We start from the raw sequence: 12,452 nt of genomic DNA, 5'->3' as shown, positions 1-12,452 counted from the left end.
ACCTGAGCTGAAATCGGACACTGACCTGGCTAGGACACCCAGGCACCCCCCTTTCTAGCTTCTACATAAAGGAATGTCAGTGAAAATGATACTCTATGAAAAGAACTTACATATTTGGCAATAACATCCTTGTTTTCAAGTTGAGCAATGTCATATAAAATGAGAGCACAGCGAGAATGTAGTTCAGGTTCTTCAGAAACCAGTAGGTTGATCAGAGCTGGAATGCCTTCTGCCTCTACTATAGCATGCACGATGCTTGCATGGGTTGAGATATTACTCAATAACCCGACTGTTTTGCACTGTAATTTTATTTTGGAACATTTTAATAGATTAATTAAGGCAGGAATGGTACCTGCAATGAAGAAATCAAGAGAAAGCATGAATTATTTATAACCATTTATGCTTAATTTGTCATGGTAAGATTTAAATAATGGTTATGGTCATTGCCATATAGACAATTAGCAAATAATTCTATAAAATGTTTGTAAAATTATCATTTGAAACTATATGAATGCACCTTTCTGTACTTTCCACAATTCAGGCAGCTCTCCTATCCACACATCTGATTTTCACACAGCACACAAGCCTATTATTTCATATTGGTATCTCTAAGCCGCCTTGGAACCATGGACTTTTGGCTTCAAATGATGGATGAATAAATTCCTTGAGCCACCTTATGGTACAGTTCAGTTTGGGATATTTAAATTTGTGTAGCAGTATTTATGCAATTATTTGAGCATTTTATTATATTTTACCCATATTTTTTTACAAGAAACTGAAAAACAAAAAGTGCTGAATCTAGTAAAAAGCATGAATTATAATTGGTTCAAGGATGGAAATCACTGGCCATGGTGAAAATAGAAAATTGGCTTCAATTGGATGTTTGTTATATCCACTGTGCAAGAAAGAGCACGCTCTGGAACATGCAAGAAATGTTGGAAAATATAACTGTATAATTAGGGCTTTATTTATTTATCTACCTGAGATGAAACCTCCCTCATGACTTATTTACCTAAGGTTCCTTTTTGGACACAGAGATTTTTGTACATGTTTTCAGGAACACTAAAGGTTAGTTTTAGGGTACCACCTATAGTACTTTTTTATTCATTTATTTATTCATTTAACAAATATTTATGGAGCTTCTGACATATGCCCAATATTTACATTAGAGTAGTGGATACCACATTAGACAGTGAAGATAGACATTTCCATCACTTCAGAAAGTTATATTGGAAAATGCTATTCTCAAAACTACTGAATGAGGTAGGAATCATTTGATTAACAAGGAAATTAGGGTTATATAGGGCAAACAATTAACCTAACTTCTAAATGCAGAGCTAGTTACAAACACAAAAACTGCTCTTTTTTAAAGTTTTTACCTGAATTTCAGTTAGTTAATATACAGGGTAATATTAGTTTCAGGTGTAAATATTGTGAGTGATTTAACACTTCCATACAATACATGGTGCTCATCACACACACACATACACACACACACACACAAAACTCTACTATTTTTTTTAATGTTTATTTATTTTTGAGACAGAGACAGAGACAGAGCACAAGTTGGGGAGGAGCAGAGAAAGAGGAAGACACAGAATCCAAAGCAGGCTCCAGGCTCTGAGCTGTCAGCACAGAGCCCAACACAGCCCGAACTCAACGAACAGCGAGATCATGACCTGAGCTGAAGTCAGATGCTTAACCGACTGAGCCACCCAGGTGGCCCACTTTAATTTAAAAAATAAATTGTGTAAATACAGAGTAGGGATAATTTCTAATTGAAAGTAAATATAAAAGGTAGTATAGTAATTTAGTATCATTTTTAAAATTGCAAAGTTTTACAGAAGTAGAATTTATATAGTTTTTTTACTGTATGCATTTTCCACATGAGAAATAAAATATAAGGTTGTCAGAGAAAGACAAATACCATATGATTTCACTTATATGTGGAATCTAAAAACAAAAAAAAAAAGTAGAATCAGACCTATAAATACAAAGGGCAAACTGATGGTTGCCGGGGGGGGGGGGGTAGAGGCATGGGTAAAATGGGTAAAGGTGGGAGTGAGTGAAACAGTCTTCCATTTATGGATTGAATAAGTCACAGGAATAAAAGCCACAGCATAGGGGATATAGTCAATGGTATTGTAATAGCATTGCACAATGACAGATGGTAGCTACACTTGTGGTAAGCACAGCATAATGTACAGAGATGCTGAATCACTATGTTGTGCACCTGAAACTAATGTAACACTGTGTGTCAACTATACTGTAATTAAAAATTTTACATATATATATTTACACATTGTATTTACATATTATTTATGTAAATATAAATAATACATATGTATATATATCTAATTGTCAGGTAAAGGACATAATCTTAGGAGAAAGAAAAACAGGAACTTAACACCAACTAAAAAGTTTTCTCTACAATTAAAAGTAGATTTTAAACTGATTGAATATAATTATAGCTCTACATAAAATAGGCTAAGCAAAAGACAGTAAATAGATTTTACGTCACCTGCATCCAATATATGTTTCCAGTATCCATCGTTTGCTAAGCAAATTACTTCCAAGGACATCACAGCCATCATCCTTCGTTTATAGCTTTCACACTGCAACATTTCTGGTAAGTATTCAACAGAAAAACACATGTTGTAATTTTATAAGAGGGAACGGAATGATTGATCTGCTTCTGTACAGGCCGAGTGAAGCCGTGTGTTGAGATCACCACTATCACCACCAAATTCATTCATTAAATTCCCTCTGTGGATGGCCTTCTGTGAGGTGGTGAACAGATTGCAAATGCCCATAATCTCTGAGGTTTATAATTTATACCGTTAGTACAAGAAATTCCGAAATGTTTAATATTTGGTCCAAATGACTTGGATTGACTGGTCATACTGTTCAAAGTCACTGGGAAAACAGTACACCTCTCTTGCTTGAAATTAGTTGTTACATAAAATTTGAGTGTAAGTTTTCAAGAATGGCAAAGTAAACTACATTATTGTCAATAAAAGTTTAACATCTATTAAATCATATAGCAAGATTTATACATTCCCTGAGTACGAAGAAGATAATTCCAAAAAATTCTAAATGAATTTATACTAATAGGCAGGAGATAATGCAAATACATATATATGCTTCTAAACAATGTCTATGGTAAAAGAAAAAAACCACAAAGAAGTATCCTTTTCTGGTCTCTCTCTTTACCCTCCACTTTTCTGAGTTCCTCTCTCCAGATATAACCACTTATATCTGGACTTATATCTTTTGGACTCTTTCCCCATACCTTCTGTGATGTACATATCTCTATATTTCTAAACACTTACATACACTGTTACCATTTGCTCTCTCAATTTTGGACATCATCGATTGACTTCAGGTTATGGTAAATGAGAAGTTAGCTCTTCCAACACTGCGCTGCCATGTCCTCTCCCTCCCCTTCCCCATATTTATAGTATTTAGTTAAATTAATATTCCATACTTATATTAAAACGCCTATACAGATATTATTCACAGGTAAGCATTGTAGTGTATTACAGTTTCGTCTCCTTTCTTGCTTTTGTCTTTCCTGGAAACCTTATTTTATTTCATCTGCCTTGTTTTCTTTGTACCTATTGGTAATTCTTCCCACATCCCTTTGGCCTGGGTACACAGTTTCCATTCTGGGACTTCGATTTGCTGTCATCTTTGGAATCACCTTTGCTTTTCTCTTGGTGCAGATTCCTAATTTCCTGTTTGTTGAGGAGAATTCCTGCCTTGGCATCTTTTGGTCTTTCTGGCTTGCCTGGGCAGAGAGCACTCCTGACTGGAGCTGTCAGGCATAGTGCCTGGTGAGGATTTATGGTGTAAGTCTGAGAGGTCCTCCGCTTTCCCGCTATCAGCTTAGGATGATTTGTCCAGTCTGCTGAGTCCTAAGACTTGGCTCTTTCCAACATTTTATTGCTATTTTATCCTTTCTTGTATTCTCTTGAAAGCTGATGTTATTAGTTAAGCTCTGTGTAATTTTAGTGGGGTTTGGATGGATAATAAAAATTAGATGGGTGCATTCAGTTGGCCTAGTAACCCTTACCCTTATAACATTTCTGGCTAGACCAAACACAAATATGGAACAAAATCTCAAGCAAAATTTTTGACAAAACATATATTAATATATGAGGGAAAATACTGCTGAATGTATCTCTTATTTATTTATTTTTATTTTAGAGAGAGCATGCACACACATGTATGCAAGCCGGGGAAGGACAGAGAAAGAGGGAGAGAGAAAATCTTTAGCAGGCTCCACACTCCACATAGAGCCTGATGTAAGGCTTGATCGCATCACCCTGAGATCATGACCTGAGCCAAAATCATGAGTCTGACACGTAACCAACTGAGCCACCCAGGCACCCCTGAATCTGCCTTTTAAATTAGGAAGGAATAAATCAGTGGGAGTTTTCTTCTCTTGAACTTTAATTTCCTTCTTTTTCCCTTATTTTTTGTTTGTTTGTTTTAATTTGCTTTTTTGACAGAGAGAAGGATAGATGGACTTTTGGAGAAAGTTGGAAAATAAAAATAAATATAATTATGTAAAATACAGTCTGAGTTATTATTCTTTGATTTTAATTCAGAATTAACTACTTTTGTACACACAAAATATAGTTCAGTATTATTTGTATTTCTGGTTTTAACTAAAAAATGTTTATGATTTTTAACTCTTTAAAATATGATGCATGTATTATTTCATTAGCTCTGTTTCAAAGTAAGTATCAATGATTAAGCTGAATAATAATCAGAACATTTATTTATAAAGAGATATGTGTTGTACACTCACCTACCAACGTTTTCCAAACCGGGAGTTCGGGAATATTTAACTCTATTATATGCTTGAGAACCTCTGTATGAAAAGTTAGCACTGATAAATGAATTATATTATTTCCTTTAATATCTGTTTTTCTCCAGTTGGCACCAAGAGAAAATAGGTACTGAATAGTGTCCAGGGCTCCTGAAGTTGCAGCAAGCAACAGTGGAGTACACTGATTCCTAAAAGTCAAAGAACATATTATGATAATTAAGCACACATATACTGCCATATTTACTTCTTACAAAGCCATCCACATTGCTTTTGGAGGAAGTCTGATTTATATCATTCCCTTCTCTTCATTAAATGTTATTTCTATATATTCCACGTTTAAAAAGATTTCCCTCCTTTGCCTTGGCTGTCCTTAGTATTTGCCCCAACTCTCCCTCCCAAATTACTTGTCACACCTTATAATTTATTTAGAAGTTGATGATGCACAAAGTTCTTAGAATATGCCACCTCACATAGTCCTTACAACTCTATGAGTGAAGGAAACAGCAAGGCAAGTATCATCAGCCCATTGTATACACAGTAAAACTGAGCTCAGGGAGCGTTCCAACCCACTTCTTTATTCTTCATGTCCAGTTCTCAGATCCCAGCTTCCCATCATGACAGAAACTAACAGATTTTCTCAAAAATCCCACTATCTGCTTCTTAAGGAAGATCATTTGGTTGGGCACATGGCTGCCCAGCCAAATATTACATTTCCTAGCTTCCTTTCAGGACCGCTCTTGGCCACATGACTAAGTTTGGCCAATGGATGTTAGTAGAAGTGACCTGGGTAAAGGAATGTGCCATTACTTTTCATTTCTGTTTCTCTTCATGGTTAAGATACAGGCATACCGATGGAAGCAGGGGTTGCCGTTTTGTACCAGGATATGGAAACCACATGTAAAGAAGCACCAGGAGGAAGATTACATGTTTACCTAGTTTAGACTAAAATATTTTGGCATGTGTTTGTCACAGCGGTTTCAACTGTATCTTAACTAACGGATCTATCACTAGCAATGTGAATTTAAGCAAACTGGGTTACTGTTTTCATCTGTCGAAGAATGAGAGTAACAATACTCAGCTCACAGTGTTAGTGTAAGGGATGAATAAGGTGCTTAGCACAGTCTTCATACATAGTTCCCCTCTCAATCTCTTTTCACTGTCACATGCCTACTTTTCATCCTTATACCAATGCCTCTCTCTTTGTGAAGCCCTCTTTCTCTTGCTGCCTGTCCTTGAACTTTCTCCTTTGCCCAGCCAGCCCCAAGACTCTCTCCTCTATCTCTTTTTTCCTAGGCCCTAGAGAAACTTTTGTCTTTTATGAGTAAACATCTCTTCACTTTTTCCCTTTTGTACTTTAACAAGACTGTTTTATCACTTTATTTATCCTATTTAATGGTAGGAATAAAGATTACTTCTACTTTAACACTATTACTCTGATTTTCCTCATATGAGAAACATACTACCCAATAAATTATATTTCTCTTTTCAGTTCCATATTACCATTCCCCCTGCCCTGCGGAGTCCTCTTCCAGGGTCTCAGCTCCTGAATTGCCTCACCAACATGCCCCTTGGAGTGTGACTTCAACATCCATGCTAATTACCATCTGTGTTCTGCTCTCTCACTTCCTTGTCATACTTATTTGGGCTCCATATTCATACACACCTGCATGGTTACACTCATCATTAGCTTCACATATATCCCAACCTTGGTAATTATCCTCTCTCTGAATTCTTTACTTTTCCCTTATGTTCACAGATAGCTTCTTACTTCCACCTCTGATATCCAATTGCTTGATCTTTTACAAGCCACTAATCATTATCCCCCTCCACTCAAAGACATCGTCACAATATGACTAGCCAGAGCTGTATCAGGTCTCTACATTCCATGGCTCTTTCCAGAATCTCTTAGAGAAATTATTAGCCAGACACCATCATTTCCTGAAAGATTTCTCTACATACATCTTTGCCCCAACCTGTAGTGAGGATTAATTTTTTCATTGAATAATAATGGCCTGAAATATCTAAATGAAACTATGCCTAAATCATGTTCAGATTCAAAATAATAACCTTATCTTTCAATCACTACCAAGAATGCACCCTTCAGGAAAATTTATGCCTCCATCCTAAACTTTGGTCCTCTGCCTAAAATCATGAAAGAGAATTGTGAAATAGAAGCTAAATTGTGAAATTGTATTTGGGATGTTTCCTTATTTCAAAGTTATTTTCTTCTTTAAAAAAAAAAAAAAACTTGTTTAAGATTTTATTTTTAAGTAACCTCTACACCCAACATGGGGCTTGAACTCACAATCCCGAGATCAAGAGTCACACACTCCACTAACTGAGCCAGCCAGGTGCTCCCAGTGTTATTTTCTTCTTTTTTAATGTGTTTCTCTTCTGAATACCATTAGATGTTTCTCCTGTTACCTGAGGCCTATCCACGGTGGTCTGGAGTTCTGTGCTGTTTCCTGGTTGGGTAGGTTCCAATTTAGAGTAACTTTCTCCTCCCTAGTCTCGGGCTTCTTCCAGAGCACTAAGTAATTAACCTGATATACTCGTCTGTGGAACAAAACCACTGAGAAAAACTTAGAAAACAGTTCCTAGGGCTTACTCCTTATTCTTTCAGATAATGTGCATAGGTCAATGGTAGTTGTATCTTTATACATTCTAGAGGTAAGTGGTAGATGAAGAAGAAGGGTAAGCCTTATGTGGCCTTTCACATTGATCATACTAACCGTTCCTTTTAGTGTCAGTGTTTGGGGCAAGCCATGAAAGCAGAGATTTATGTTTTTACAAATGCTTAATAACTTACTCAGCTGTCGCCTCCGCTTCTATCAAACTAGGATCCTTCCTGCAGAGAGCAATGATGATGCCAATATTGTCATAGAAAGCGGCAAAGTGAATCGGCATCCAGCCTCTTTTTTCAGAAAGTGTGTAATCAGCTTTGAAACAGAGTAGACAGGTGGTTGTTTCCAATGAGCAAGCCTGTGCAGCCAGGTGCAGAGGTGTTGGACCTAAATAGATGGACAATTATTTAAGTGGTCAAGATCTAACATGTCCATCTAAAGACATGTCTTTTTGATATCCATCTACAGAGGTTTTTATGCTTCTCTGGAGCTTTAGCATCACAACAGGTAAGATAAGCAAGATAAGCATTAAAAAGATTAATTTAGGCAACTCTAGATTTCTTTATTTAACTCAGGATGTCCGACCATTAAAAACCAATACTTCTTTATAAATGAAGAATAAATAACATTGAAAATATTAAATATTTGAAAAATTAAGTCAAAGGGTACATGGGTGACTCAGTCGGTTGAGCGTCGGACTTCAGCTCAAGTCATGATCTCCCTGTTTTGTGAGTTTGAGCCCTGCATCGGGCTCTGTGCTGTCAGCTCAGAGCCTGGAGCCTGCTTCTGATTCTCTGTCTCCCTCTCTCTCTCTGCCCCTCCCCTACTCGAGCTCTGTCTCTCTCCCTCTAAAATAAATATTTAAAAAAACACAAAAAGTAAGAAAAAAATAAAGAAGGCTTAAGTCAATGTGTAAAATAGTTTCATGATCAACTAAGCTATTATTTAAATTATTTTCCATTTCATTTAAATGTTCTGTAGTAGGGAGTAAGATCCTTTGCAATTCAAAGAAAAATATGTTCATAAAAGCCCTCCATGTCACTAAATCCAGTGGGTGTTTTTCAATTCTCATCTTACCTCTCAACAGTAAGCTTTTCCTCTTTAAAATAGCTTCCCCCCGCCCCTTGGCTTCTGTGATACCATAACCTCCTATTTTTCTCCTACCTCTCTGGCTACTCCTTTATAGTCTCCTTTGGGATGTTCTCATTATCCCGATACCTACATGAGCCTTAGGGCTGTGTCTCTGGCCTTTTTATCTTGGCAGTGACTTCATTTACCACCTATAAGTTGGTGACTTCCAGGTTATGTCTCTACATCTATCTCTTCAACCAAGCTCCGCATCTTTATCTCTAACATCTTACAAGGTGTCTCCACACACCACATCAAACTTAACATGTTCTGAACTGAACTTCTATCTTTCCCTCCAAACTTGGTCCTCTTTCATTGCTGCCTTAATCAGTGAAGGATATCACTATCCAGCCAGTTCTACAAACCACAAACCTGAAAGACTCCTTAGCATCTCCTTCTTGTTTCATCTTCATAACTAGTCTATCACCAAGACTAAATATCCCTAGAACTTATCTTTACTGCTACCACCTCCCCACTCGAAGCCACCTCGCTGGTATCCCCACCTTGTTCTTGCCCTTCACTAATCCATTATTTCAAAATATAAATCTGATCTTTTTATCTCCTTGCTTAAAACTCTTCAGTGGCTTTGAAAGGCCATCGATCATGAATACAGAAAAAGGGTCCACTGGTTCCAATTCACCTGAACCACCAGCTACCCCCCTCCCCATCCCAATAAACTCATGACATACACAACTTGTTCTCTTCATCTGGGTCTTGTAGCTCTTCAAATGCAGGGTAATCAACCACACACCCAGCTTGCCAAGGGAAGTATTTATCTATTCCTGTTGCCTAAGCATAATAATTAAGAGTGCCTCTTCCATTTTCAAGTCTCCCTTAATTGGATGAATGATCCAGTCATCTTGGGCTATTCCTGGTGTCTGAGAGTTTCCTTCTCCCACATGCTTTTCTGACCAGACTCCAGCTAACTCCTATTCTCAGCCTAAATGGTTAATTCCTCAGTGAAGCACTGGTTTTCTCCCAACTCAGACACTCCCAATGGTCTCCGGCCTGCCTTATTCACCTAAGCTTGATAGCACAGCCTTTGATAATCTACAATATCTGCTCTGATCTATCTACCTAAAGTTGCTGCTTAGTCTTCCAGTTTCTAGTCAGGCATGGAAGGCACATAAATCATCACTATGTCCTAAAAGCAAGTAAAAAGTTTAAACAAACTGAAAAATCAATAACTCTTCTTAGATCTGATAGAGAAGTGAGGTCTCAGGGCAAAAACACTGCCTCCAAAAATTGAAGATATGGACAGGCTGGTGCAGAGAATCAAAAAGGAACTTCCACAGGAACTAGTGAGTACTAAAGCCGCCTAGGCCCCTCTAGCCAATCTAGTAGTCTTTAAGCTTTAGCAGTCACCCTTACTTAGCCCATGTGAGTGATGACCATTTCTTTGTAATCTATAGATCATGCATTCTTAGAAAAAACAGAGGCTTCTGCACATCATGAAACAGAAACCAGACCCTCCTGTACAACTCCTGAGCACAAAGGAACCAGACTCCTTTTCACAACTGTCTTTCACAACCTCCAAGCACTGAGATAACATCTGTCACTGACACAATTGTGTCTGCATGTAATTAAGAACTGTTACGGACCATTGTAGTTGATTTACTTATTAACTATCCTACACTCCTTTAAAAAAAAGAATCCCTGGGTGTGTCAGAAACTTCAAAGTTGGTCTTGGGGGACAAGAGTCTGACTTCTCGGGGGTGCCTGTGTGGCTGGGTCGGTTGAGCACCCGACTCTGGCTCAGGTCATGATCTCACAGTTCATGGGTTCGAGCCCCGTGTTGGGCTCTGTGCTGACGGCTAGCTCAGAGCCTGGAGCCTGCTTTGGATTCTGTGTCTCCCTCTCTCTCTGACCCTCCCCTGCTCATGCTGCCTCTCTCTCTCCCTCAGAAATAAATAATTTAAAAAAAAAAGAGTCTGACTTCTCAGTGGCTGGCCTCCTGAATAAAGCTCAGATTCCTTTCCAATCAAAGCTGTCTCCAAGTATTGGCTTTTGTTTGTTTGTCTGTTTGTTTGTTTGTTAACTTATTGACAGAGAGAGAGAGAGAATACCAAGCAGGCTTCACACTGTCAGCATGAAACCCGATGTGCAGCTTGAACTCACAAGCCCTGAGATCATGACCTGGGCCAAAACCAAGAGTCGGATGTTTAACCGACTGAGCCACCCAGGTGCCCCTCAGGTATTGGCTTTTTGAGCTTCAGACAGCTGGACTCGAGTTTTGGTAACAGTAGGAAAATCTGAACTATAATTTACAAATCGCTGGCAGCTCATTGTGATAAGTCTGAGAGTTTAAAGCCCACGATTTAGTGAATTTTAACTCTTGGAGTTTGACCAGGATCTCACAGTGGATATCAGAGGAAAATCCCCTCGCTTCCAGTAGGGGGAGGGAAAAAGGAATCATTTTGAGATAGAGCAGAACATTCCATTTTTCTTAACAAGGCTTGCCCTCAGGAGAAACTGTTATACCAGAGCCCAACCTGATGGGTTTTATCAGAGCCTAACCTACTTAAGAGAAGGGAAATTCCCAACTCTAGCCACACTTCATCCATCCTGACACAGCTAAGGCCAGGAAGAGGATGGACAAAGACATGTGAAGTTCACAGTCCAGAAACCAGGCTTCCCCAAAAAGACTGAGACCTAATCATAGGACTATAGAACATGTTGGTTCATTTCAATCAAGGAAACGCTGTTACTTGCTCTCAGCAAGAGAAATACCAAGGGGTGCCTGGGTAGCTCAGTTGGCTAAATGTCTGACTCTTGGTTTCAGCTCAGGTCATGATCTCATGGTTTGTAGGTTTGAGCCCTACATGGTACTCTGTGCTGAGGGTGTAGAGCCTGCTTGGATTCTGTCTCCCTCTCCCCGTGCCCCTCCCCTGCTTGCTCTCTCTCTCTCTCTCTTTCAAAATAAATAAATAAACTTAAAAAAATCAAAATGGCTTAAAGAGTTGTTTTGTTTTATTATGTTTTAAAAGCACACACACACACACACACACACACACACACACACACACACACACAGTCTCCCCACTTACCCTCTCCTCTCTGCCCTCCAGGAAATACTTCAGCACAACCTAGGGTCAGCAGTACTATTCTTATATTCCCCCTCTTACTACTTGAAAGTATGTTTAATAGAAATGCTGGATCTTGGCACCCACCCAGGCCTCTAAAACAGAATCTGCATTTTAACAAGATCCTTGGGTGATTCTTTCATACTTGAAAGTTTATCTCTGAATAGTGGGAAGAAGTACCCTCCCTACAACATCTGCAATGTCTGATGACATTTTTATTTGTAAGAGCTGGGGTACAGGGTGCTGCATTTAGTGCTTAGAAGCCAGGAATATTACAAAACATTCGATAGTGCATAGGAAAGCCCCCAACAACAAAGAATTATGCAGCTCACAATGTCAACAGTGCTGAGGATAACAAACACTGGTCTAAGACATACTAGAATTAGGGAAGTTCTGGAGGGGTTTATGTGGTCTGGAGAAACTATTGTCTGGTTCAGAACCCTGGTCTGGGGGTTAATATCCAGAATATATGAAGAACGTATACAACTCAATGCCGAAAAACCAAATAATCCAATTTAAAAATGAGCAGAAGACATGAACAGATATTTCTCCAAAGAAGACATACAGATGGCCAAAACACATATGAAAAGATGCTCAACATTAGTAATTATCAGGGAAATGCAAATCAAAACCACAATAGACATTCCTCAAAAAATTAAAAATAGAATTACCATATGATACAGTTATCACAAGACCAGGTATTTACCCAAAGAATTAAAAAACACTAATTTCAAAAATATACGTTCATCCTTATGTTTATTGCAGCTTTATATACAATAG

The 12,452-nt window shown here is 38.3% G+C and overlaps 1 protein-coding gene across 1 annotated transcript in view; it reads right to left on the bottom strand.

The window, feature by feature from the left end:
• The window catches only part of ANKAR (ankyrin and armadillo repeat containing), a gene marked incomplete at its 5' end in the record, with an annotated part of 58,546 nt that overhangs the window by 31,683 nt on the left and 14,411 nt on the right, over positions 1–12,452 (bottom strand). Inside the window, 4 exons of the mRNA XM_039234738.1 lie at positions 111–352; positions 2,522–2,626; positions 4,817–5,025; positions 7,647–7,848. Of these exons, the coding sequence (XP_039090669.1) occupies positions 111–352; positions 2,522–2,626; positions 4,817–5,025; positions 7,647–7,848 (758 nt within the window). The remainder of the gene's footprint in view (positions 1–110; positions 353–2,521; positions 2,627–4,816; positions 5,026–7,646; positions 7,849–12,452) is intronic.

Source organism: Hyaena hyaena, unplaced genomic scaffold (genome assembly GCF_003009895.1).
Source record: "Hyaena hyaena isolate Hyena2069 unplaced genomic scaffold, ASM300989v1 scaffold_92, whole genome shotgun sequence".
NCBI lineage: Eukaryota > Metazoa > Chordata > Mammalia > Carnivora > Hyaenidae > Hyaena > Hyaena hyaena.
Note: the sequence above shows the minus strand (reverse complement) of the source record. Positions and strands in the feature narration are given on the sequence as shown.